The 25,183-nt window shown below is 41.4% G+C and overlaps 3 protein-coding genes and 1 long non-coding RNA gene across 12 annotated transcripts; 1 reads left to right on the forward strand and 3 right to left on the reverse strand.

Moving 5' to 3' along the window:
- Positions 1-1,141: 1,141 nt before the first annotated feature.
- Positions 1,142-7,199, reverse strand: LOC115737883 (heat shock 70 kDa protein 14-like). Of its 2 annotated transcripts, none has more exons than XM_030670284.2 (10): positions 7,084-7,199; positions 5,170-6,376; positions 4,405-4,632; positions 4,213-4,308; positions 3,914-4,129; positions 3,160-3,354; positions 2,923-3,069; positions 2,703-2,852; positions 2,484-2,614; positions 1,142-1,687 (listed from the first exon to the last, which is right to left on the reverse strand). In XM_030670284.2, the coding sequence occupies exons 2-10, from the start codon at positions 6,337-6,339 to the stop codon at positions 1,471-1,473; spliced, it is 2,550 nt and encodes an 849-aa protein (XP_030526144.1). In that variant the 5' UTR covers positions 6,340-6,376; positions 7,084-7,199; the 3' UTR covers positions 1,142-1,470. The 2 variants fall into 2 exon arrangements, with proteins under 2 accessions (XP_030526144.1, XP_030526143.1); XM_030670283.2 differs by having other exon boundaries at positions 5,170-6,409; positions 7,086-7,169.
- Positions 6,290-21,748, forward strand: LOC125316418. The gene is made up of 3 exons (XR_007199643.1): positions 6,290-6,409; positions 7,202-7,203; positions 21,570-21,748. It is a non-coding gene; the product is annotated as an uncharacterized LOC125316418 (long non-coding RNA).
- On the reverse strand, positions 8,923-11,970 carry LOC115737890 (methyltransferase-like protein 22). Of its 5 annotated transcripts, none has more exons than XM_030670295.2 (9): positions 11,746-11,970; positions 11,592-11,663; positions 11,212-11,285; positions 11,028-11,130; positions 10,427-10,477; positions 10,012-10,165; positions 9,724-9,862; positions 9,422-9,527; positions 8,923-9,271 (listed from the first exon to the last, which is right to left on the reverse strand). In XM_030670295.2, exons 1-9 carry the CDS (start codon positions 11,900-11,902, stop codon positions 9,072-9,074), a joined length of 1,056 nt encoding a protein of 351 aa, XP_030526155.1. In that variant the 5' UTR covers positions 11,903-11,970; the 3' UTR covers positions 8,923-9,071. The 5 variants fall into 5 exon arrangements, with proteins under 5 accessions (XP_030526155.1, XP_030526153.1, XP_030526159.1 ...); XM_030670293.2 differs by having other exon boundaries at positions 8,923-9,280; XM_030670299.2 differs by lacking the exons at positions 11,028-11,130; positions 11,212-11,285 and adding an exon at positions 11,131-11,178 and having other exon boundaries at positions 8,923-9,280; positions 11,592-11,648.
- LOC115737884 (pentatricopeptide repeat-containing protein At1g05670, mitochondrial) lies at positions 12,501-17,570 on the reverse strand. Of its 4 annotated transcripts, none has more exons than XM_048284732.1 (5): positions 17,428-17,570; positions 14,049-16,498; positions 13,788-13,885; positions 12,694-12,935; positions 12,501-12,584 (listed from the first exon to the last, which is right to left on the reverse strand). In XM_048284732.1, exon 2 carries the CDS (start codon positions 16,384-16,386, stop codon positions 14,137-14,139), a length of 2,250 nt encoding a protein of 749 aa, XP_048140689.1. In that variant the 5' UTR covers positions 16,387-16,498; positions 17,428-17,570; the 3' UTR covers positions 12,501-12,584; positions 12,694-12,935; positions 13,788-13,885; positions 14,049-14,136. The 4 variants fall into 4 exon arrangements, with proteins under 4 accessions (XP_048140689.1, XP_048140688.1, XP_030526146.1 ...); XM_048284731.1 differs by having other exon boundaries at positions 12,501-12,577; positions 12,694-12,961; XM_030670286.2 differs by having other exon boundaries at positions 12,694-12,961.
- Positions 21,749-25,183: the final 3,435 nt, after the last annotated feature.

Below are 25,183 nucleotides of genomic sequence, written 5' to 3' on the forward strand. Positions count from 1 at the left end.
GCTGTGGCTGGCTTTAAAGTGGCTTTGGGGCCGACCACGAAAAGATTCTTGGGTTTGAACATAAATGGCTGGAAGGCATCTGCTCATCGTCATCTTGGGTTTGTCCGAGACAGACGAGAGATGTAACCATGAAGCCCACGTATCCACCTCCAGTGAATCTACAGGCTTGAGATGGCAAAAGAAAGGCAAAAAAGCAGAAAGATTATTCTTGTTTCTTTGGTTGACAAAAGCGAGCAGTAGATTCCCCGAAAAAAAAATGTAGCTTCACGTTCACGTGAATGCCTGGGAACGCCTTTTCTCCTGATACGATCCCTCGCTGTCCTCGCAACTTAGTCTTTGAGTGAACCAGAGGAAAATAAATAAGGCAAACCCGAGATTGCGAAGTTCGGATAACTGAAGCACTCTGAACTTCTCCATGGCAAGCCTGGTGAGATGAGCAGTTGAAGGGGCACTGGGTTCTTGTGGCAAATGGGAAACTCTGGCTCTCCCAGGTTCAGGCTTAAGATGGTTTCGTCCTCTGCTGTACCTGATCTTCCTTAGCTCAACCCTGTTTTGTCGGTCATCACGGAGAAGAAGCTAGTATGGAAGTCAAGTAAGATCAGGGCGTTGCCGACAAAGCCAAGCCATAATGTGTAGCTAGCACGCATCGATGATTAGCTTGACTTCTCTCTCCTTTTTCCTATTGGCATTTTTGTCTACCGGGACATGGGAATCGCCGCAGCCTGAATAAAAAATCTCGATGCAGATTAAAGATCGATCACGTGAGCACGGAGAGAGCATCATCAAAGCACGAATATTGTCACTGTTGGCACTATCATCTTGTAGTCTCTCTGAGCACTTGCATTTCACGAATCCCACATTTGGCCCAATTGATTCTGAAAATCAACTACCACCGCACGCATGTAACAATACAACAAGGCTGTAGCTTCTTTAAACCAGCCAGCTGCCACAGGACACGGCAGATGGAAAAGTGGAAGTTCTAAGAAAGCTGGGTTTAAATAGAACGCAGAGTTGCACAATGCTACAAAACCTAGCAAAGGAACCGAAATAGACAGCATCAACCATCTGCATTTTCGACAAGCACGCACTGTTAAACTTACTGGTCCAAGAACTCATCCGCAGCGGAAGCAATCATTCAAACTGAGTGCAAAATTGGATCTTACCATTAACAAAATCCAGTAACGAGTAATAATACAGATGCCATGACATATCAGCCATACCGAGAAAGGAAAGTGAAAAATCAGTTGGGAGAGAATCCATAACTTCGTCTATAAGAAACCCTGCAAAAAAAATAGGATTTTGGAGACCACCCTTCTGACAAAATTCTCAGAAAAGGCTTTAGAGGTACAAATAATCATAAATGAGGCTTCACAACCTCTCCACCCTAAACCAGCTGAAGGTTCTGAGGTTCAAACGTGAGAATTCTTACACATTCCATGAACACCTGTTGTGCTGCTATATCAAGCAACTCTAAGAAGCAGATGGAGGTGCCTCAGACTTGTCCGTGTCCATCGGCTCCCCTGAAGCAGGCGGAACATCACCAGTTCCAGCATCGGTATCAGCATTTGCATTGGCATCGGCATTGGCATCACCTCGAGGTTGCTGCTCGCCTTGAGCAGGCTGAGGAGGAGTCTCAGGAGCAACAGGTTTGGCAGGCTTCGGTTTCATCATTATTGGCCGGCAAAACCTATTGAAGCAAATTTTAGTCTCTAGTTTGATCTAGAATTAGGGAAATAAAAAATGGAGACAGGACATCACTGCAATGACCAGTTGGCCATAACATGCAAATTCCATGAAGTTTATCTTATTAATGACTTAGATTGTCTTTACATTTACCATTTCAAGATTTGTTGCCTGATCTAGTTGAATATCAACGATTTTCTGTCACTTTCATGCTAGAGAAATTAAGAACAAAAGAAACAAACACTATCATCAACACAAAAGTTAAAGATAGATATAAATTCCTGAAACTCAATTCGCGAGTGGAATAACTTGGGCAGTAGATCCCTGGAACTTCCTTTTCAACATTTTAAGGAACAAGTTTTCTCTGCCCTAAAGAATAACGAGGCAACTCATGACAATAACATAACAACCCATCTCCAAAACCAATGTAACAAAAGCCTTCTAATATTGCTTTGAATAAAAGGAAAAGCATTCAAATATTGCGGATTGTTTCCTATTTCCAATGTTATTCCATCTCAGGATCTTATTGTACAGTTTCTGTCAAACTGAACCATGAGTGTTCACATTAATGTCTCTTTTTCTCCTATTATGCTATTTTATATCTGCAACAATGTTTCGATTAGAAATTCAGGATGGCTTAGAAAAGATGTTAAACTTCCTTCCAGAAACATGTTTCTGGCTTTGCTCTGAGAACCACCCAGTTGAACATCTTCCCTTGCGAACAATACAGGGAATCCACACAAACTACCACATCTAAGAAAAGGAACATCACACCATTGTGAAAGGAGATAACAGGGTACCTGTCCAGTGACTCTGCTTTCTTCCTTATTTCAGCTGACAAGAGAACTGGAGGAGCATATTTGGGAAGAGAATCCTGTTGCTGCCGTTTGTCTCTTAGCCAAGCTTCTGCCTCTACACATTCGTTCAAGACCTGAAATAAAAAAAATAAGATTATATTAAGAATCTTGAATAAGATACCTCTCGGCAGACAGCTGCTTCAGTAAATATATTTTCTCTACCTTCTGCTTCTCAGAGACATCGATGTGATCAAATTTGGAATCATTCGAAACAGCTGCTTCTCTATAACTATTTATACAATAAACAAGTTGATCTATCACTGATCCTCTTTCTGTGTGTTCCCTGTAACGCTCTTCTACCGGATCACCTTGCTGCAAGTTACACAACGTGGTAAGCAAGCAGAGCTATTGCCTATAACAAAGAACAGAAAAAATTCATTACCTTCTTAAGTTCCTCAAGCTTGGCAACATAGACACCTTTTGTTTCATCTTCACCATCCTCGTATAACCAGTCCTCCACCTCCTGAAGTGTAGAAATGAACTGCTCTCTTTCTGGATCCATGACAAAGTCATGGTACTTGTCATTCAGCTGACACCCCAAGAAAAAAAAAAATGAAGCACAAGTAATGTTTTGAGTTCAGCAAAAGCAATCTACATCGGAGAATCAGTAGCTCTGTACCTTGTTCCTCATATCATACACATAAGCTTCCACGGCATTTTTCTTGTCTTTCGTCTCTTCCATGACACGATCTTGCAAGGCCATCTCAAATTCCTTCTCGACTGCCTTCTGCAAGTCTGCCGATGACAATGCACCATATACCAGCTCGGCCACAGTAACATTGGTTTTCTTGACCTTCTTCTTTGGAGCTTCCGTCTGGGAATAGACAACCAAAGGAATAAAAAACAAGAAAAGGAAGGTCGCAGTAGCCCACGAATCCCAATATGACCCAGAAGGACAAAAGTCAAAATTCAATGTCTGAAAGCTCTAAAAGCCATTATTAGAAAGCCCAGATTATATAATGAAAAACCCATTAAGTCCACTTTCAAGACTATTATGCAAGACATTACAACAACAGGAAATGACAGGCTCATCCCACTAAGTGGGGCCAGCTCCTATTATGCAATTTGCATTAGATATTTGAAAAAAAAAAATAGCCAGACCAAACGGTTTGTCAATCACCATCCCAAATCACAAAGACACAAACTAAAAGCCTTGACAACTGACAGAAACCCTCACCAGACCTCTGATTCTGATTGCATCCCTAATTTTGAAACACATCCACACGAGGTTACAGAGATATTGTGAATAAAAGGACATAAAAGCACCAACAACAAAGAATATATTTTAACCAAATCACGGTTCAAAAAGAGATGGCCCACACATGTGCAAATACCACAGATACCAATAACTCACACAAGCAGGGACAACTGACCTTGCTATCAGTTTCCATCTGCACAGGCTTCTCTCCTGTCTCGGGGACACCATTTTCTACAGCAGTAGCTCCCTTTGCATCTTGCATGTTAACATCAGCCTCACCAGAAGTAGGGGGAGCAGCATCATTTGAGGTTTCATCAGCATCCATCTTGTTTGTTTCTTGTGATGCTGCGTCCTTTGTGACTGTAACTTCAACTTCCTCTTCTTCCAAGAGCTGCAGCATCAAATATATTGATTAAAATTTGAATTATTCTGGACCCACTTCCACATCAAATTCAAATTCTTCGCAATACTTACTGTTGCAGACTCTATAGACACGATTCCATGGAGATTTAATCGGACTTTGGCCTTCAGTTTTGCTCGTTCACTTTTCGCGCATTGGAAAGGGCCAATCTGCACATTACAAATAGGAAAAGCTAACAAATTAGCAACGGAAATTCTATGCCTAGAGAAACCAAGAAAAGATATTTTCTCAGCTCTCTAAATTACCATGTATGAGCTGATCTTAGAAGAAGCTTGTAGTTCACTGCCATCAGTGTAGTGGACATCAACAGCAAATGTTCCCGATCTGCAGAATGTCAAAGCCTTGATGCTAGGCATTGCATTTCCTTTGGGGAAGACAATGGTTGTTTGCTGATTATCTGCAGCCCCATCCTGACTTTCTGGTACAGAACTTTTCCATGACAAGCCGACAGAAAATGGAAAGCTTTCGTGGACCTTATAAATGAGAACATAAGAACAGAAGAACAAGTGATTAAAACAAGTTCTGCAATAGAAGAAGAAACAGCTAATCCTCACGAATATGCAATTTTCCAGATTATTTATCACTCCCAGATGCTTGCAAATGGCACTTCAACCATCCAAGTAGAAACTTCTAACAGCCAAACTAGAGCAACACAAGACTCTTGCTATACCAACTTAAGGTTATGACAACTCTGCCGCCAGGACGATAGAGCAAAATCTAGAAATATAACAGAAAGAAAGGCTAATGCCACTGAATACTCGTATAGGTATGAAGCGAAAAAATAGGATAAGCAGAGTCCTTCAATTCTACCGGATGGGTACAGTCAGAGGGAAATTGAGTGACCCATGCATTTGCAACTATAGACAATGCTATCCCATGTATGGAATACATAAATATAAGTGAAAGAAAAATATGGATGACACTTTCTTCATCTAATATAGCAAAATAAACTTGCATAAATATATAGCAGCCCAAAATTAGAAGGCATGCAGAAGACAGACGATGCTTACCTGAAATTCTCGCACTTTGAATGTTGGGCTAAGGATTGCACACTCCAAAGCACAACCTCTGGCAACACACTCACTTGCATTCATTGTTCGCCTAGGCTCCTTCCCGAAAAATTCCGTCAAAATCCTAATGATAGCAGGAACGCGAGATCCAGAACCAACGACCTCAACCATATGTACATTCTCGACTGCCAGACCAGCTTCTGCAAGAGCCTTCTGCAAAGGTCCTTTCACTCGCTCCAAAATAGGAGCACTGATTTGTTCAAACTCATCCCTCTTGATAAATCCCCTGACATCCTTTTCATCCATTAAGCACTCAATATTTAGAGGTGCCTCTGGATTTGCACTGAGCATTTTCTTGAGCTTTTCACAGGCAGCCCTAAGCCGAAGACAAGCTCTAGCATTCTGGAAGACATCGATCTTGTACTGCTCCTTAAATTTTGCAGCAAAATGGTGGAACAAAACCTCATCAAAATCTCTGCCACCCAGTGACCGATCATAAGAGTGAGCAAGGACTTTCAACTGTCCTTTCTTGAAGCCTGCAATGCAGACTTGCATGCTTGCATGACCGATATCAACAAACGCAACATTAAGCGGGTCACCTTCAGGCAAATCAGTCTTGTAGATACCATAAGCCAGGGCAGTTGCAGTGGTCTCATGGATTAACCGAAGAGGGTGTAAGCCTGCAATAGTAGCAGCATCTAGGACTGCTCTTCTCTGGAGGTCTGTAAAGTAAACAGGAATTCCAATGCAGCAATCCACTACTGCTGCATTTAAATTCTTCTCTGCAATACCCTTGAGATTCAAGAACAACATTCCCAGTACTTGGGTAGGTGTGAATGTCCTTGCTTCTCCGAGATACCTCGCATGTATCAAAGGATACCCATCAGGCCCCTCAGTGACTTGGAAAGGCAATGACTGCAGATCCCTCTGCAATTGGGGATCTGAGAATTTCTGTCCAATCAATCGCTTTATCTGAGAAATAGAATTTTTGGGGTTCATCATAGTAGAAGCAGCTCCTGCAGTCCCAATAAACCGCTGCTTCTCACCAAAGCAAACAATTGCAGGAGTCTCACGTTTGGACTCGTCATTGAGCACAACATCGATCCCCCTTTGCCTTGCAACAGCGACAAGGCAACTCTCGTTCCCAAAGTCAAAACCAACCACACTCATCTTTAGCTTGGCAGACTAATTCAGGCGATAAATAGGCCGAATGGGTGCAGTAAAAAGTGTTGATTGCCTGGTAAATGTTAACAGAAGCGAATTGATCTGTTAAACAAGTATAAAATTGAACAGCAGACCATCAAGACGGATAGTGCAGTATCCGATATGCAAAACTCAAGCACAAATTATCGGACAAAGTCAAACAACTTCACATAGACAAGCCAAGAGTCGAGAAACAACCCACCTGGTCGAATTACACATTTAAAAAAAAATTCAAAACATCTAAAAGTCAACCACGCAGGACAAGTAACTGGCATAAACTTCCCATGGCCTCAAGAATCTCAATCAGCACAAATCTGCAACACTTAGATAAACCCACCGAGCCGCCTTACCAAATCAGAGTCACAAAGTAAATCCAAATAACGCGGAGCTACCGAAACGCCAAACACAACCAGTTCTTTTCCCACAACCCACGCAAGGCCCCCACGAATCAGGAATGAATTCCCCCAAACATTCACTGAATCCACAACCACAAGCACTCAATGCAGAAACAAGGCAACGTGTAGAAGGGAGCGGAGAGAATCCGAGCCCAAACTAAGCAACAACAAAGAGAATCATGAGGAGAACGCGCGCGCAGAAGGATGAAAGATTACAGATCTGCCGAAAAGCAAGACGGGAGCGGAGAGCGCAAACCCCGAGCTCCGAGAAACGACGTCGCGTCGAGATAGAAGAGCGGCATTAGCAATCTCACCTTGACGACGGAGGAGGGGGGGAGCGATCGGAAGAGCGGAGAAGGGTCGCGACGGTGGTGAGGAGGGTCTGGAATTCTCCAAAGCAGGTGGTGGGCTTTTTATGTCGAGGGAACACGGAGACGTGACGACGGGGGAGGGGCTTGCGTGGAATTTCCCGTGCTGCTCGAACTAGCTAGCTCGCCTCTTCTAGTTTCTTATTCTGTAATTTTTCCTATTTATTTCATTTGCTAAATATCAACTCTATTTTTGGTGGAAATGCACAAGCAATCCCTCTACTTTTATTCGAAATTCAAAACCATTCCTGCTCTTCTTCTTCTTCTTCTTCTTCATCTTTTTTTTTTCCATATTTTGAGATGTTCACTTACGATAATAGATTTTGCAAACATAAACTTGACATCGACACCATAAAAAATTACCGGCACGGACTTCTCCTTTTTAAAAAAAAAAATTAATACCACAAAAATCCCCCAAATTGGTATATATGTGACAAATTTATTCTAAATTATTTTTTTGATCACAAAAAATCTCAAATCGATGTACCTGCGACAAATTTATCCCGAGCCATTTTTTTTATCATGTAAAATCTCAAACCGGTAAACCTATGACAAGTTTACACCAAACTATTTTTTTATCACCAAAAACCCCAAACCGATACATCTATGATAAATTTACTCCAAACCGGTATATTTGTGACAAATTTACTCTCATCTAGTTTTCGTTAGATTTTAATATCAAATTACCGAGTTAGATAATACATGACAATTGACTGGTGTATCAATTTAGGATTTTTATTCTCTATTTGTTATAAGTGTATTAATTTAGAGTTTTTTCGTGATATTAATCCAATTTAACCGAAATAATGGAGGGCAAATTTGTCACAAGTGTCACAATTTAGATTTTTTTGTGATAAGAATAAATAATTTTGAATAAATTTATCATAGATATACCAGTTTGAAGTTTTTTATGATAAAATATAATTTCGGATAATTTATCACATGTGTACCAATTTAAGATTTTTTATGGTAAAAAAATAATTTTGAATAAATTTATCACAGATATATCAATTTAGAATTTTTCACGATATTAACATTTTTTCTCTCTCTTTGAACAAGAGAAAATGATTTATAAATCAAGCTCCAACCTTGCATGCCCTAAATGTGCCCAACAGAATGCTGCTATTGTCATCACTTGCGACCACAGCGCGTAATTGTCGCACTCCTCCCCCAACCGCCATCACGGTGTCGGCGAGCGATGCGCCTATTTTATCTATTTTGTTGCGCTCGTGTTGTTGGCGTTGCGATCACAATCGTGATTTGTTGCCTATAGTCATTTTTGATGGACCCAACTGCCTCACAGGAGATCAAATCCCAGTCTACTAGTACTCTTTCTCTATTAAGATGGTCTCATGTGACCAACCACTATAGACCCAGCAATCACCACTACAGTCGCCGCCGCAGACAGGTCACCCACCGACGAGTGCGCATGATCATCACGTCCGAGATGGTCTCTCCCTTGGATAATCTCATGGCTAACATGCATGATCACACTACCTTTTCTTGATGATGGTGAGCTCAAAAGTGCAAGTTGAAATCAAAAGAGAGCTCGCACGGAGCTTTCTTTCTTCAATCAAACGGGGCCAAAGTTAAACATCTTCCTCGTATATGCTGTTCAAATCAAAAGTATATGACTCGTGCAAGTGTATTTACTTTCTGATTTGTGTCTTAGTTTTCTTGGACTTTGGCTGATGAAGGTGACCCCTAGATTCTCCAAAAAATTGTTGCTCCATGTTCAAGGGGAATGCCTATGACGGCATTTCTTCCGGAACGATCTGCCAACGTAGGTGCGGATCAGGAAGCTAAGGACGACACAGCCGGAAATTTGGAGCGAATCAGAGAAAAAGAAGATGAACCCGACATTGTGAATTTGGATGACTGAAGCTCTCTGGACCTTTTCTCTATGGCAAAACTGGTAAGATCAGAAGTTGAATAGCTACTGGTTTCTTATAGAAATGGCATCGCTGGCTCGATGGAAGGTTCGGGCTTGATGGTTTCCTCCTCTGTTGTACCTGATCTTCCATATCTCGACGTCACTTCCTCGGTCATAGTGCGAAACGTACTGTGGAACTTTAGTGAGATCAACGCATTTGCCAACAAAACTGGGCAATGACTTGCGTTCATTGACCTCGCAGCCTGCAACATCTAGCAAAACAGGAAACAGTCCATTTCTCACCAAAAAGAACGTCGAACAACGCAAAAGTCAGAGCAAAGAAACAATGCTGAGACAGTTTCCAGTTACTTTCGACATATCAGTCAGCCCATCCACATGTATGAGATGCTTACCACCTTCAATTCTGACATAACTTAAGAAGTGGGAGTAACCATTCGCAACCACATCTAGATCATCGAGGCTGAAGTTATAACGCTTTTCCAAAGCCAAGTATAGTACCTGAAAAGGAGGAAGTAGCGTCTTAAATTTCCTAACCATTTTGCAAGCAAAAAATTTAATAACCATTTGATTTGACTTAAGACCAAGAGAAGTTCCACATCAAACCCTGCCTACCAACAACTTGAGGAGAAAAGAGATTACCACTTCCCCTCCAGATCAATGTCGTCATTAAGTTAAGTCACATAAATGTAAATACCTTTTCTGATCCTCGTGACATTAGTCTTTGTAAGGTACAGAACAATGCATCGGTTAGATCATCACTGTAGATGACATCAGCAGCTAAAATCAAAGAAGAGCTTTCAGCTTCTTCCACTTCAGAGGATGTCCAAGAGTACCTAAAAGGTTACCGCATTACTCAACCAGTGAGTTAAGTCTACAATTGTTGCACAGCATCAATTAAAAGTACAAACAAGTCCGTGCATGTCTGTATATGCTGGTGTCAATTACTGAAAGCTTTTAGTTATCAACTAAAGATCATGCTTACCTCGCTTGTGATTCAGAAACTTCTGTGCATACATTAGGAGGCCAATAATTCACCCAATTTAGCTCACGTACATGAACTGTAGCCTTGTAGTTTAGAACTCCATCGTTGAGCTCGGCATTCTTCGCACAATTGTTAAGGATTTCATCTCCATGATCTGGTAACACTCAAAGAAATGATTCTTAGAGTAAAAAGAGAGAATGACTTGCCAATACACCAGATCGCCTTATGATATTGACGTATGACATGGGGAGTCAAAAGGGACTATATTAATATCTCAAGACCGCCCTCAAAGGAATCAGCCAAGGAGCTGCACGCTTAACCTATATATATTTCAAAGAGAAAAGCTGCCAGCAACCCATGGTTGTATGTGCCGAATGAAAATAAATATGGTTAGATTCGAGTCCAATATTCCAACCTGTGAGAAATACTGTCTTAGCTACACGAGAGAGCAGTATGCCAACCAACCCTGGCACAAAGTTGAGAAAAAGACTGTCATAAAAGTAATGCCAAGAAACTTTAGCACATGAAATGACGTCCATGAAGAATTAAAGCAGTACTAGATGTGAACACCCATGGAAAACGGATAGATTCTCTGGAAGACAAGTTTCAACAGTAATCCTTACACCTCTAGACTGCTCACCTGGGAATTTAACTGGAAGCACTTTTAAAGGACTAAGCCAAAGTTTCGAAAAGACAGAAATGCTACATTGAATTGATTATCTATCCCTTTTTGTTCAAATAGTGGATGTGTGGATGTATGTATATGCAATGACAGTGATAGGTAAAGGTAATCCTGACCATTCGATATGTGGCAATTCGTATTACACCTAAGAAATTAAGCTCACAAGAAGAAGACACCCATGACAGTCAATCTCCTCATATGCTCTAAAATATTAGGACACTTCCTCATGGTACTTCACCACTTGAGGAAACTAAGCAATCTGTGAAGTAAGTTCAGTTTTTTTTGGAACGGTATCACTTGACATATTCAAGCAAGCAGCAGATAACCAACATACCTGTTCCGGCACCAAGCTCCAACACAACGACTCTATCAAACTCAGAAGAAGTGGACATGGCATGCAACACAAAATCAGATAATGCTAGCTCAGCTTTCCACACCTGAACAAAAGGACCAAAGTCTTCTATTGTTAAGCAGTTCACAGGATACTGAAAGAGAAGATTTATGAAAACAACTAATACCTGCAACCCGACATTCGGTATAGAAGATGTGATATTATGCTGTATGATCACACTAAAACAATGTGAAGATGGTTCTGCATGTTGGGAAATGTCTGGTTATCACCATTTCGTTGGAAAAGAGGATTCAAATGCACACCATGCTGGTGATACTGATGTGATTATACAACCCTACACGAGTTGTTTTGACATCCTTCCCCCCCGGGGAGAAGCTTTGCATCATGCGTAAGAAATCAGCAAGCCCAGGCCAGAATTGGTTTAATAGCCCAGAGGAATTCTCATGACTGACTAGTTAGGATTGCTTGCGAATTCCAAGCAAGCTACAATGCATGAATAGTTTAGAAATTGGTGTAGAAGGAGACAACAAAAAAAAAAACACTCACTGTCTCGCCTTGCTACAACGAGATCACCGTCCTGGTCGACTACGGCTCCTCGGTGTTCTGCAAATTCATCCACTCTGCTCAAAACTCACAACACGATTTTCTGCGAATCAGCTTGTTGGGAACGAAAGGAGGGTGTGGGATTCAGGAACATTACCAGGCGGAACGGAGATGGTGAAACTCGAGAGGTGGGGCCCAGAGGAGCGAGGAGGGCAACCGATGTGCACTTCACTCATCACTTCCTCCTCCACCTCCTCTTCTTCCTCCTCTCCTTCGACAGCGGCCGAAGCTGAAGAATCGGTCGCATGCTCCATGAGCTGCTTACCAAACCAACAGCGACAAAGAATCAAACGTATGATTCGCGAGACGAAGACGACGAAAGTTGTCGGATCCGAACCGCCAGCTTCGTTGTCTCTTCCACTATTTGTAAGGAGTCAGACCACCAACGAGCTCGGGCCGGGCGGGCTCTACCACATTACCAGGCCTTCGTCGGGCCGGGCCGCTTCAGCATTCAAATTCCCATGTTCGCACAATTCGGGTTTCGTGTCTATTTTAAGCTAACGGGAAACAGCCAAGATTTATTTCTACGTTTTGGAAATGGAAATATATACTTCGTTGCTTTATACATATTTTTTCCCCATCATGCAAAGTACAAGCAACAGAACTCTCATCTTGTCAAGATCAACACATTTACGGCCACCTAAAACAGCCAGAAATCCTTTTACCCCTTGAAGATCACCATGCGCGCCGAGCCTCCGTCATCAACAATTTGTGGAACAATCCATCAGCACTGAAAGTCGGGCAAAGAAAGCATTTGAAAAGCATGGTAATGCGACTTAATACTTTCTTTCATCGAGTTGTAAAACACATCATCGGCACGACAGCGTTTCGTGAAAAAATTCGCAGTTGCAGGGTAAACTAGATGATCGACCTTCCTGCCGTGACAATGGCAGTCCCAAACCAGGAAGAGCTGGCAAGTGGCCTCCTCCCTAAGATCTAGATGAAAATATCACGAGAAAAGAGAAAGCGATCGGTAAAATTATTCATGCAGTAATATCAGTACAGGTATCAACAGCGAAAAACCCATATTTGGGAGACAACATACCGCCACTCGACAGGCAAAGCTTTCAGGCCTGTATGATGATTCTCTCCTCAGGCTGCCAAGAATATTAAAGCATTTGAGTTTGTGACAGCAAGCATTATTGCTGGTGGGTCCACAGGAGATGGCAGCTCGCTCTTGAGGCAGATACCCGTTGATTCAATCTTGGTATTTGAAGCTGCCTCAAGAGGTAGTAACGGGAGTTTGGAAGCCGCCTCAGAGGTAGTGAGAGCAATAGGTCTCCACAGCTGATCATGGGAATAAATTTATCCAACTACAATCCATAGAGAAGTATCGTGTCACAAGATGGAAGTATATTTGGAGAACTCTCATACTATACACAGAGGAGATTGACATTGCAATAGATCCCCAAGATGGGGCATTGTGCAAATAATCAAGGGGGGGAAATGAAAAACACACGATGAAGCAATGTATTGCTGAAGTTACTTAACAGTATCCATATGCACAGAAAAACTTGTGCAAGAACATTAAATGCACAACTGAAAGATGGACAAACAAAAACGGAGTTACCTAGCATTTGAAGGAAACTGTGGAATTGCTTTTTCATTGTTGTTGGGGAAAAAAGGAATTGACATACATCAACAACTACAGGTCACTCAAAGGGGATGACATTTTCTGTCACTGTGAAAGAAATCAGGACTACGATTCTTGTACCAAATCTAAGGCGGGGACAATTGATAATGTGTAGGTACTGCAGGAAGAAGTGATGTGAAAAAATTCCTCCCTTGATCTTTGGAGGCATCTGTCTCAGGGAAGGCAGATTGAAAGTTAAAAATGCCAAACTATGCCATAGGAAGCTCTCACTCAGACTGCGCGAACAATACTAGACCAAGTACTCATATTTGTGGCTCTACCCAGGTACTATCAAGACCACGATCTCTGAGAATTGAACAAGTTGAAATGTAGTTATCTATAAAATGTTTTTAACTTGCCTAACTATGAGCCAACCAACGCATAAGATCAATATAAGCAACTACCACGTCTTACTAAGCGAAACAATGGAATAATCTATCTAGTTGCTCTGCATCATGTTCCTGTTGAATTAATCAGCCATATAACTATGAAGACAAATGGCTCACCTTTTATGATCTGCAAATCATACTTGCTGAATTGCCAAGACATCAAGGATTCAAGTGCCAGCTTTAAATAGCCCCTCTTGAAGGACTTCTCTCCAAAACTTTAGAGTTTCACAAAAAAGGCAAAGACAAAAACATTCAATCATCACAACTGAAAACAAATTAAGGAGGAAACCTATATATGCATCTCCTATCATTTAAATCTCTTATGAATTACATCCAAGTTCCCATTCGTCGCACAACATTGACTGACAAGGATTTTACCTGCTTAGGTTGGAATCAACCCTGCAACTCAATCAAAACCAAATTGGAATTTGCCGAATGACATGGAAACAGCAAGTACTCAACATTATTAGTTCCCACTCTTTTCCACATCCAAAAGAGATTTCTCTATCACCTCGTCACAAAGATTAAGCATATTTCCTATTTTTCCTTCATCATACATCATGTCCACAAAGGCATTGTAGATCTCTCTGTCTATAACCAGCCCCTGTGCTCTCATCTCTTCAAATAGTTGCCTGGCCTCAGAAAATTTCTTCTTTTTTAAAAGTCCCTTAATAAGTGCATTGTATGAAGGAGCACTTGGTATAAATCCCTTCCCAATCATTTCACGATGCAAAAACCATGCTTCTTTCATATTCCTCACTTTAGAATGGCCCCGTACCAATATGTTATAAGTGTTACCATCAGGCATGACTCCTCTCGCACACATGTCCCGATAGATCTCGGTGGTGGCACGTATGTTATTTCTAATGCAATACTGTTTCATCAGAGAATTGTAAACGGCAGCATTTGGATTAAGACCCTTTTCCAGCATCCATTTTAGTAGTTGTTCGCCATCCACAAGCATACCTGAATTACAGAATCCATTCATCAGCACACTGAATGTAACAACAGTTGGTTGAAGACCCTTAGCTAACATTTGCCGAAGGAGTTCATGAGCTTTCGCCATCTCCCCGAGTTTACAATAGGTATCCATTAAAGTTGTGTAGGTAATGGTATCTGGATGAATCCCAGCACACTCCATATCTTCCATGAGTCTCACAGCTAGATCAATATTTCCTGCTTTACAGTGACCATTAAGAATGGCATTGTAAGTGCAAAGATTCAGTTGAAGGCCTTTCCTCTGCATCTCATGAAGAAGCTCATTTGCTGAATCCATGTCTCCACGTTTACAAAGGCCGTCAGCCAGGGCAGTATACGTAACTATGTTTGGGGTAAGCCCTATCTTTACCATCTGGTTGTGAAGAGAAAATGCCTTTGCAACCTCACCAGCCTTGCCATAACCATCAATAAGTGCGGTGTAGGTAACTTCATCTGGTTTAAAGCCACCCTCAATCATCTCATCAAATAGTTTATCTGCTTCCATCAATTTTCCACTTTGGCAAAACCCACAAATAAGAGCAGTATATGTCACAAAATCAGGGGCAACTCCCCGACTTTGCATTTCACCAAACAGACTAAAAGCAGCAACAAAATTTCCTAACTTGCAGAATCCGTCTATAAGAGTTGTATAAACAACACTATCAGGATACATTCCATTGTTTATCATATCCTGACAGACCAGTTCAGCTTCTGCTATTTTTGCGGACTTACATAGAAGAACAATTATACTGCTGTAGGTAAAATGGTTCGGCTTCAAGCCTCTTATTTGCATTTCCTCTATGAGCTTCAACACAATCTGAAGTTCGCCAACATGGCAATAACCATTAATTATAGAGCTGTAGCTTACAACATCCGGCGACCGGCCTCTCAACTCCATTTGCCAGAGTAGACTGTGAGCTTCTTTTATTTTTTGAAATCGACAAAGTGAATGTATTAAGATATTAAATGATTCGGTATTCCAACTAATACCAAGATCACCAAGCTCGTTGAATGCCTTCATCAAAATTTGAGGGCTGTCCACGTTATGAGAAAGCCGAGTGAGGTATAAATTACAAGAATCAACAGAGATGACTACCCCGAAATTCAACAACTTGTGGAAGAATTTTCTTGCTTCGGCAAAAAAACCGGCTTCAACAAGAACTTGGAAGGATATGTCGAACACACGGGGATTAGATCCCCAGTCTTTGTATGTATATATTAACTGCTCACCAAAACGAATAAACCATATACTGGTCTCTGGATTGGGCTTTAAAAAAACATCGCCAATAAGATCATGAGCTGTTTTTAGATCCCCAGAAGCCATAGCTACTTGAACAACTATGCAACGAGCTTGTAGTGTTGGTTCTCTTCGAAGGCATGCCCAATCAAAGAAGTCCAAAACCAGCTTGTAGTCATTCTTAATGTTCATGAGAACCCAAATCAGATGGTCAGGCCTAAACTTGGACTCATAAGGCTTAAGTATAAGGTGAAGGGGCTCAGTGCGGCGTAATTTTATTGTGGTGGAAATATGATAAACAAGCTCGGAGTCTTTGATGGTAGGCTTTTTTGACGAATAATCAGGAAAAGGTCTGGCAGCAGTTGATCCTGAGGAGAAATGTCTTAAGCTCAAACATCTACAAGGGAAGAACAACAATAAGATACTTGAATATTCCCGGTGAAGCTGATGGCAACAGGTGTTAAACAAATGGCCTGAGACATTAGTGACAACCCTCTTCATGCCTCCAATAAATATCAATCAAGACAAACATGGAGAACCTCTCTTGGAGGAGAGGATGTTCTCCTCCATATGGAAGCATCATAATGACAAGGCCTCATCATCTCTCCATCATCTGTAGAAGGAAAGCCATATGAGCAAATGCCTTTGAAAAGCCAAAATTATCAGAAACAGAAGAATTATCAGTATTCTATCACCCGTTTATCTCCTTGATGAAAATGATGTCAAAGTTTACATTATAAGGAGCTGCCTATCAACATCTTGACAGCAAACACATCTGATGCTATCATGTATTGAGACAGAGGTCACAAACAGATATAGCCATGAATACAATCAAGTCAATCGTGTGCTTGAGAGCCAAACAACTAAAATATCAGTCTAGCATGTACTATTAGATGCAAAGCCACCTTTATAAGACATGCTGAAATCAAAACCAACAAAGATAAATAATGAACAAACTGTGATGCACATTGTTCAATCAAACTAGTCATCCCTATCACAGAGCAAACTTCCATCCACGGATACATAGAAAGATCCGGTGAAGGAGCGGGTCCCGTCCATTTGGCATGGTCATTATAACAAACACGTTGAGCACAAAATGCAGCCTTTCTAAAGCTTCACCTTACACTTATATTCGGATGCTCAAAAGCTCTGTGAGGCATAGTATCAAGGATAATTATCTTGCAGCTCAAGTCAAACAACAAGGCATACACATCCATAGAATTATCAGATTAAACCAAAAAAAAAAAAGGGCATTGCTCCTTACCAAAAAAAAAAAAAAGGGCATTGCATTGTCAAGCACAAGAACAGCAAATTCCCAGGCCCATCAGAGAAACACGATATAACCCAATATCCACATTTTCAAAGTATTCATTGGGAGAGATCCCTCCTACTCCTGCTCACAACAAAGTGAGAACTTTCAGTCGAACAAGGCCAAGCCATCGGCGAGGCGTTGCCATAGATGAAGCGGACAAAAAGCTAAAAACAAAATGAGAAAGAGCAAATGAAGAAGATCGAAACCCATGAGGAAGACAGCGAGCTTACCGTGTATCTCGTCTCGCCGACTGCAGAAACGGGAACCAGAGTTCGACGTCTCCAAGCATGCCGCTCAACAGTGCTTTGTCTTCGCGGCTGTCGCCGGTTCGGAAACAAAAGAGGAGGAGGTCTGGGTTGGTTCGCCTATAAAAACTATTTTTCATTGCGGTTTTTAAATGGTTTTCATTTGGGAAAAAACCACGAAAAATCATAAATTATGCCAATTGTGACACATTTATCTTAAACTTATTTTTATGGCACCAAAAACCTCAAAATTTTACTCGTGTGACACATTTACCTCAAACTTTTTCTTATGACACCGAAAACCTTAAACTTATATCCATGTGACATATTTATCCATAAACTATTTTTTTATGACATCAAAAATCCTAAATTTGTATTCATGTGACTCATTTACCTCAAAATTTGGGATAAATGTGTCATATGCCTATAAATTTGAGATTTTTAGTGTCACGACAAAAAGTTTGGAGTAAAGGTGTCGCATGGGTATAAGTTTGAGGTAAATGTGTCACATGGATACAAGTTTAGGATTTTTTGTGTCATAAAAAAAAGTTTGAGATAAATGTGTCATAACCTAAGTAGCACCGACACCGACACGGGACACGGGACACGACACGACACGACACTCCGACACGTCATTTCTAAAATATAGAGATTTTCGACACGTTGGGGACACGTTGTATATTAAATATATTTTTATATATGTATGATATATTATTATTTTTATAATTTTTTATAAAATAGAAAATTTATCAAAAGAGTTCTTATAATCAAAGAAAGCTCACACCATGAATACTCCAGTAATTTGATCCTAACCAGCCTAGAAAATAAATAAATAAATAAATAAAAATCCTGTTATCTGCACACTTCCCCTCCTCTCTCACGTCTCCTCCCCTTCTCTCTTTACTTTTTAAAAAATCTCTGACACCTTTCCCCTTCTTTTCTGTTTTCAAACTTTCACGTTCACCGAAAGCCTCTCTCTCCTCTCTACTGCACCCCCTCTGCCTCTTTACTTCCTGAAAAAATCTACCCCCCTTTCTCTCTATCAGTCCTCTCTGTCTCGCGAAGCCAACTACGGCATCGACCACCATGATTTGTGCTACTGGTTCTGTCCTCCGGCTCGTTCGCTCTCTCTGCTCCGGCGCACACGAAGGCCGTTCTCTGCTTAGGCGCTCGCGTCACCGGCTCCCTCCCTCATCTCTCTCATGGCCCGAAACGCTACTCCCCCTTCCCCCACCGTTCTCTGCCCTTCGGATCTGCTTTTCCCCGCCATCTTTCCTCACGGACTCGCGTGTCCCCGGCGTGTCGCCGACGTTGACTACGTGTCGGACCTCCGACCCGCGTTGACCGCGTGTCGAACGCGTGTCGGACCGTATCGGACGCGTGTCCGTGTCCGACACGTATCCGACACCGACACGCCGAGAGGTTTGGCGTGTCGGTGCTTCATAGGTCATAACGGGCATAATTTAGGATTTTTTGTGGCTTTTTCCCTTTTCATTTCGATCAAAAAAGAGAAAAAGGAAAAATGGTTTTCACTTTTCAGCCCTTCAAAAGATTTGTTTTGATATCTCTTAAAAAAAAATCAAAATGAAAATATGAGTTAAATAAAAGTTCAATTTAAATTGATTATTCGACAAAAAAATAATTATCTTTCAATTTTGTTTCCTAGACTCCATTTGTTTCAACAAAAATAAGTCATTTCTGAAAAACATTTTTCAGAAAAATGACAATATTTTTTCGTCTTCGTCTGAAATTTGAAAATAAATCAAAAAATGTTTTCTACCGTTTCGTATCCTCCGTACACTCCTTTTTATTTTTATTTTACATTTTTACTATTCTTTTCAAAAATTTCTTTTTAACTCTTTTTCTTTTTTTTTCTTTTCCATTCTTCTTCGGTCGGTCGCCGGCCTTCAGCTCACCTGTGGCCAGTCGAAGAATAAGGAAAAAAAAAAGAGAAGAAAATAAAAAATAAAAAAATTGATTTATAAGAAAAAGATAAAAGAAACATAAAAAAAGTAAAAATAATTAAAAGGATTGCACAAAAAAGAATATGCTTGGTCTGGGCCAAAAAAAAAAAGGAGAGAAAATAATTTCTTCTTTTCGAAAAAAATAAACCATTTTTTCTATTTTTTAAATGTGTTTTTCATTGATAGAAAACGTTTTCTTGACTAATATTGAAAAATATTTTTAAAAAAAAATTATTTTTCACGAAACAAAGAGAGCCTAAATGAACCTATGTAAAATATGATTGCCGCCCAAATAAAACAAAGAAAACCATATTAACATGCCACGACTTATGCAAATTGCAAATAACATTCCACTAGTTTAAGTTTTTGCTCGATATTTTCCAATGCCCACTCGGGAGGATCACAATGAAGGTGGCATCGTGGTTGCGGTGGAGGAGAAAGATGATTATATATTTTTGCATCTATGAATATAACTTTTTCGCCCGACATCTTATTAACTCGATTTTTGCACCTACGAAAAGCCCATGACCGATGTTTTCAATTGGTCACATTGGGAAAAATTTTGAAAAAATTATAGTCATGTGATTTTTTTTACGCAAAGCCAGTCAAAACTTTGACTCGAAATAAATTTCTTGGCCAATATTTGATTGACTTGATTTTTTGCATTTACTAAAGCTGATATCCGATGTTTTCAATTCATCAAATTCTAACGTATTTCCTTTCACAATTTTTATTTTTTGCTTGACCTGTTGCTGGGACGTTCGAGAAAGAGCTCAACATCATGTTCAACCTCACATTTAAAGGCACAATGCTTCCCTAGTGGACCCTAGCCTTGTGCAATGTATTCATGGATCGTGACATATAGTGCTGGCAAAGGCTTTCCGAAAAGCCGAACCACTTGCCTTTGCCGAAAATTTGCATTTAGACGTTCTTCATCTAATGAAATCTTCATGCGCTACAAGCGATTTCTATGTATGAAATTGCGATATGGTCACACGGCCCCATGAAAGAAAAGCGTGGACGTATGCCAAAAGGGGGAAAATGACCATCGATTCTACTCGAGGATGTCGACATTCGAGCTCTCGCGAGCATTCAAATCGAAGATGGCAATCCTAACAAAAATGGAGGTCAAAATTAGAAACAAAGATGTGATCTCTCCTGGTACAAATCGTCAGCTGATGATTGTGTGGTTTCTGTCCTGGACTTCTTCTACTAGCGCGTCTAGCATGGCCTCTCGCCGTCGTCATGCAAAGCCGTTCTCCGGTACCAAAGTTAATCAGGCGATGCACCGTGTGAACTCTCCGAGCTGGTTAAACTGCCAGGGGAAGGATCTAGGAAAATTCTGCAACGCAAGATCAAGAACACCAGTCATTTTCCTCTGGACATTGCATAACTCATGAAGCAAACAAAAGAAATGTCGCCGGCAATCCAATGCAAAATCGATATCCTCGAAAAGGAACCGGATTTCTAGAGTCGAGCTGCACAAAATTTCGCATCCACCCCGCAAATCCAACGTACATAACGAGACTCCTAGTTAGGATTAACAGGTAAACTGCTCTTCGACACGGCCTATCCTAGGCGGCGAGTTCGCACCTGGTGCTTCGGTGCAAATTCTATGGAATTAGGACCCGGATCGAGTTGCTGATTCTTATGTTTCTCGGGTCAGCGATCGTGCGCGATGAACTTGAAAATCAAACCGAATTGGGAAACGAACAGTAATACGTGATCCAAAGGAGGGAAGACAGGAGAAGGCAGAAAAATAATGGAAAATGAGGACAATAGGGAGGACGGAGTTGATTGGGGAGTACCAGAAGCAGCGGAGGAGATTAACGAGGAAATGGAAGAGGTAGTTGTCTCGGTCGAGGAGGTCGCGCCGGACCAGGCGCTCCAGGTTGAGGTGGCGAGGCAGGAGGTCGCTGTAGTACAGCAGCGTCGTCACGGTGGTTGCCGGCTGCGCCGCCAGCGACGTCACCAGCCTCAGCAGCGACCGCATCATCAACGGCACCAGCGACTGAAAAGAAAAAAAAACACGAATCAAAACGGAACTAAGCAAAAACCGACCAGCAGCCCACGGGGTCGGCTTCTGAAGATCGGAGCGGGGAGATAACGGAGGAAGGAGAGAATGCCGAGTTACCATGATTGCTGCGGCGGGGAAGAAGGGAGGAGGGAGGAGGGAGGAGGGAGGAGGGATCATGTCTGAGGCGGTCTGCGAACTTGCCAACAGAGAGAGTTGAAGAAGAGGAAGAGGAAGAGGAAGAGCGAGGTAGTTGCAGATGCCCACAAGACCGGGAAACGACGGAGGTAACTGTCGATCCTCACCTGATTTTCAAACCTACCCTTCCCTCTCCTCCTCCTTCAGCTTCCGTGGACGGTCGAGCTAAATTTTCTCTATAGTTAGTCGTATTAATGACGTCACTAATGCGACGAATTAGCTAGAGACTTACTTGCGCTATGAAAGGTCAATGGACATCTCCCCTACTTTACTTACTGAAGATGATAAAAGCGCTGGAGTAAAGAATCCTCTTTCTCTTTGGCAATTCGTATTAAAATTGAGATGGAGCGAGAAGAGTGGCGGGCATCATTTTCAGGGAAAATTGTTAGAAAAAATCTCACTTCTATTGCACTTTTGCCAATTCGGTCCTAAACTTTTTGTATTTTTTTTTTTTTTGCGCAAAATTGAAAAGTTTAAAACCGAGTTGACAAAAATGCAATAGATTTAGGAACTTGTTGACAATATTTCCTCATTTCCATGGTCAAAGGCATCTGTGACTACCATTCTAGGCCTAGTTCTTGAAACAAAAACCAATATTTAGATCCAATCTCAATAGTATCCCTAACTTTTTTTTTTATCTCATAAAAAAGTCCTCATCTTTCACTCCGGTTCCAAATTTGCTCACATGTCAAAGAATTGCAACTAATTTACTCAAAATTATCGACAAGAGAACCGGTTAGAAATTCATTATCAGAACCTACATTTTTATCAACACCCTCGCTTTACAAGAAACAATAGCAACCTCCCGATGTCAATAGTATTAAAAAATAATCAGCACCGGCTTTTGGATCCGCGGGTTGATTTGAATTAGAACGAAAGTTAGGGATATTTTTATGAGATGAAAGCAAGTTTCAAAGTGAATTGAAACCGGATCTAAAGTTGAGGGTTTTTTTTAGGGAATTAACTCCACCATTCTAAATGCTTGTAAGTAGTTTACGGTATATATTTTAAGAATTGGAAGTATAACACTCCAACAAGGGCCGGCAATATCGAGTATTACCATGTTATGTGACAGGAGATGTAGTGAAAAATATAAAGTGAGGAGAAGGATCGTATATGTGACAAATCAAACGGGGTGTAGAAATCCTAATTTCTGTGGCATCCTACATAAGCGCCTATCGACGAGCGCAGCGCAAACGGTGCAACATTGAGCATGTTGTTCTCCAGCCGGACCCTTCCGGCGAGGATCGGTCGGGCCCGACCGCTCTTAGAAACGCATACGACATCTTTTTAATCACGTGTGCGCCAAGCATGTCTCGAGGCTCGATGCGGCCGGCGCAGCGCTTTCGTCCATAATTGGGCCTTGAGAGTAGACGGCCCATGTTATATGGGCCCTACAAACTTCTGGTCAAAGGGCCCAACAAAATTAAGGCCCAATAAATAAACAAACTGATGGCCAGGATCGATGGCACGCTTCCCGCGTGTGGAAGCGTTTCTCCTATATATACGCCTCGCGTCTCGCCCCCAGGGAGTCGTGCAATAATTGTGTTGGGGTCTGGTCTACTTCCGGGTGCTCCTTCGATTCGTCGGGTCCTCTGAATCGGACATCGAACCCTAACCCTAGATTCACAACCATGTCTTCCAAGCAAGGTATGTCTCCTTCCCTATCGTCCGTGATCCAATTAGGCTCGATCGGAATCGATCGAAATCCTCACGCATCGTCGTGTCTCTGTTGTGTGTTTTCGCCGACGAAATTAATTGATGTCGTTCCGTTGTTAGGTGGCAAGGCGAAGCCTTTGAAGCAACCGAAGGCAGACAAGAAGGAGTACGACGAGGTATGAGTTGTTCATGCTTTGTGTCGATTGGAATGCCGAGATCCACTCATGTTGGTTTGGGATGGCTAGGTTTTGATCGGTTGTTGTTTTCTGTGGTGAGAGTTATGATCAGTAGCTTTAGATATGATTGGAAGAAAATATGGATGTGTTTGGAGATTGGGCGAAACTGGAATATTAATTAGCATAATCACGCTGGAAGAAGCTCTGTTGATGTGTTTGGTGATCGTCAAAAATATTATGTACATGCTTATTTAAGCGAGGGTTTTCTTTCTCTAATCATAAGATGATGCATTAGCTGGATTACTTTCACCCCTTATGAGTCTATTTTCAATTCTATTGCAGAAACAAAATTTTTAGTTTTTGCATGTCTGCTGGGTGCTTTTCACTTTGCAGTGTTAGTATTTTGAATTTCACATCATGGAATGTCGAAGTATTCTGGTATAACACATATTTGGTGAGCTCCAAGCATGAGCATTTCTGTTCAGTTTGTGCCTGAGGATAAGCCTGATTCCGTCCCACGAGCTAGAATGTTTGTTACGTTCTACTTCTCGGTTACTCGTAAATGTTCGGTATTCGCCTCATGACTGTTGATTATCCTAGTGCCCCGTTTCATCTCGTTGCTTGTTTTACGTGCCATATAAAATGAGACAAAGTTGTCTGTCTGCAGAGTGATTTGGCCTATCTTCAAAAGAAGAAGGATGAAGAGAAGGTAAGATATGATTCTGGTAAATTAAGATAGAAAGCTGAGTCATTGGTACTCTTGCGATGATGCAAATTGAACTTGTGGCGATCTTGACTCTAATGTAGGCGTTGAAGGAGCTTAAAGCTAAGGCTACGCAGAAGGGATCCTTTGGAGGATCTGGACTCAAGAAGAGTGGCAAGAAGTGAGGGGTTGTCTCCAAACACTGATTGGAATACAGGCCATTAGATTTGGCACTGTGATTACATCTGTATGGAAACTTGTTTAGGTCAAGTTTGAGCGTCCCATGTCGTTCTACTTGTCTTTGTGCTTGTGTTTTAATGGAGACTAATCAAGTCGCTTGAAGCTCTGTGTCAGTTCCACTGTTTTTCCTTAATTATCGGCCTGGTGTTGATTTCTGATCATGTTTTAGCGGGCAACTGCTGATTATTGAGTCGAACTACTTTCCGTTCTTAGCATGGCGATTAATTGTCGTCATCATCAGTTGTGGTTGCTGTCCCCAATGAAATGCCGGTCTCCGATAATTGCTCTGAGATATGGCAAATGAAAAGCAACAGATTTCACAGATTATTAGCTGGCCCAGGAATTTAGATGATGGTACCCCAATTTAGGATTATTATTGCCTTGCTCCTTTTTAGCTAAATTACAAGTTACAAGCACTAAACTCGCCATTCCTTGGAAGGATCATCAAGAAACTTGGATTATGAGGCGAAACGTTCGTCTTTTTCAATGATAGAGGTACCAGCTCTCGTACCAGCTCTCGTGGGCTCAAGAATTTTTCGATGGACTCCTGGCTGTTGATAGGGGAAAGAGGGTACATTGTGTATTACTTCCCTTTTCAATATGAAATTGTACGGAGCGATGATCTTACTTTCTCAAACAAATTGTCCATCGGTTCATAATAGGCTGCACCGAATCAAGATGTGTAAGTAATGTAAGTTCTTTGAGGCGCATGGGTTTGGTTATTATTCATTTAACGTGTCTTTCCAAATATGGAATTTCATTTTGCGCAGCAGACAAATAGGAAACT

The sequence above is a fragment of the Rhodamnia argentea genome, chromosome 8 (assembly GCF_020921035.1).
Source record: "Rhodamnia argentea isolate NSW1041297 chromosome 8, ASM2092103v1, whole genome shotgun sequence".
NCBI classification, from domain to species: domain Eukaryota; kingdom Viridiplantae; phylum Streptophyta; class Magnoliopsida; order Myrtales; family Myrtaceae; genus Rhodamnia; species Rhodamnia argentea.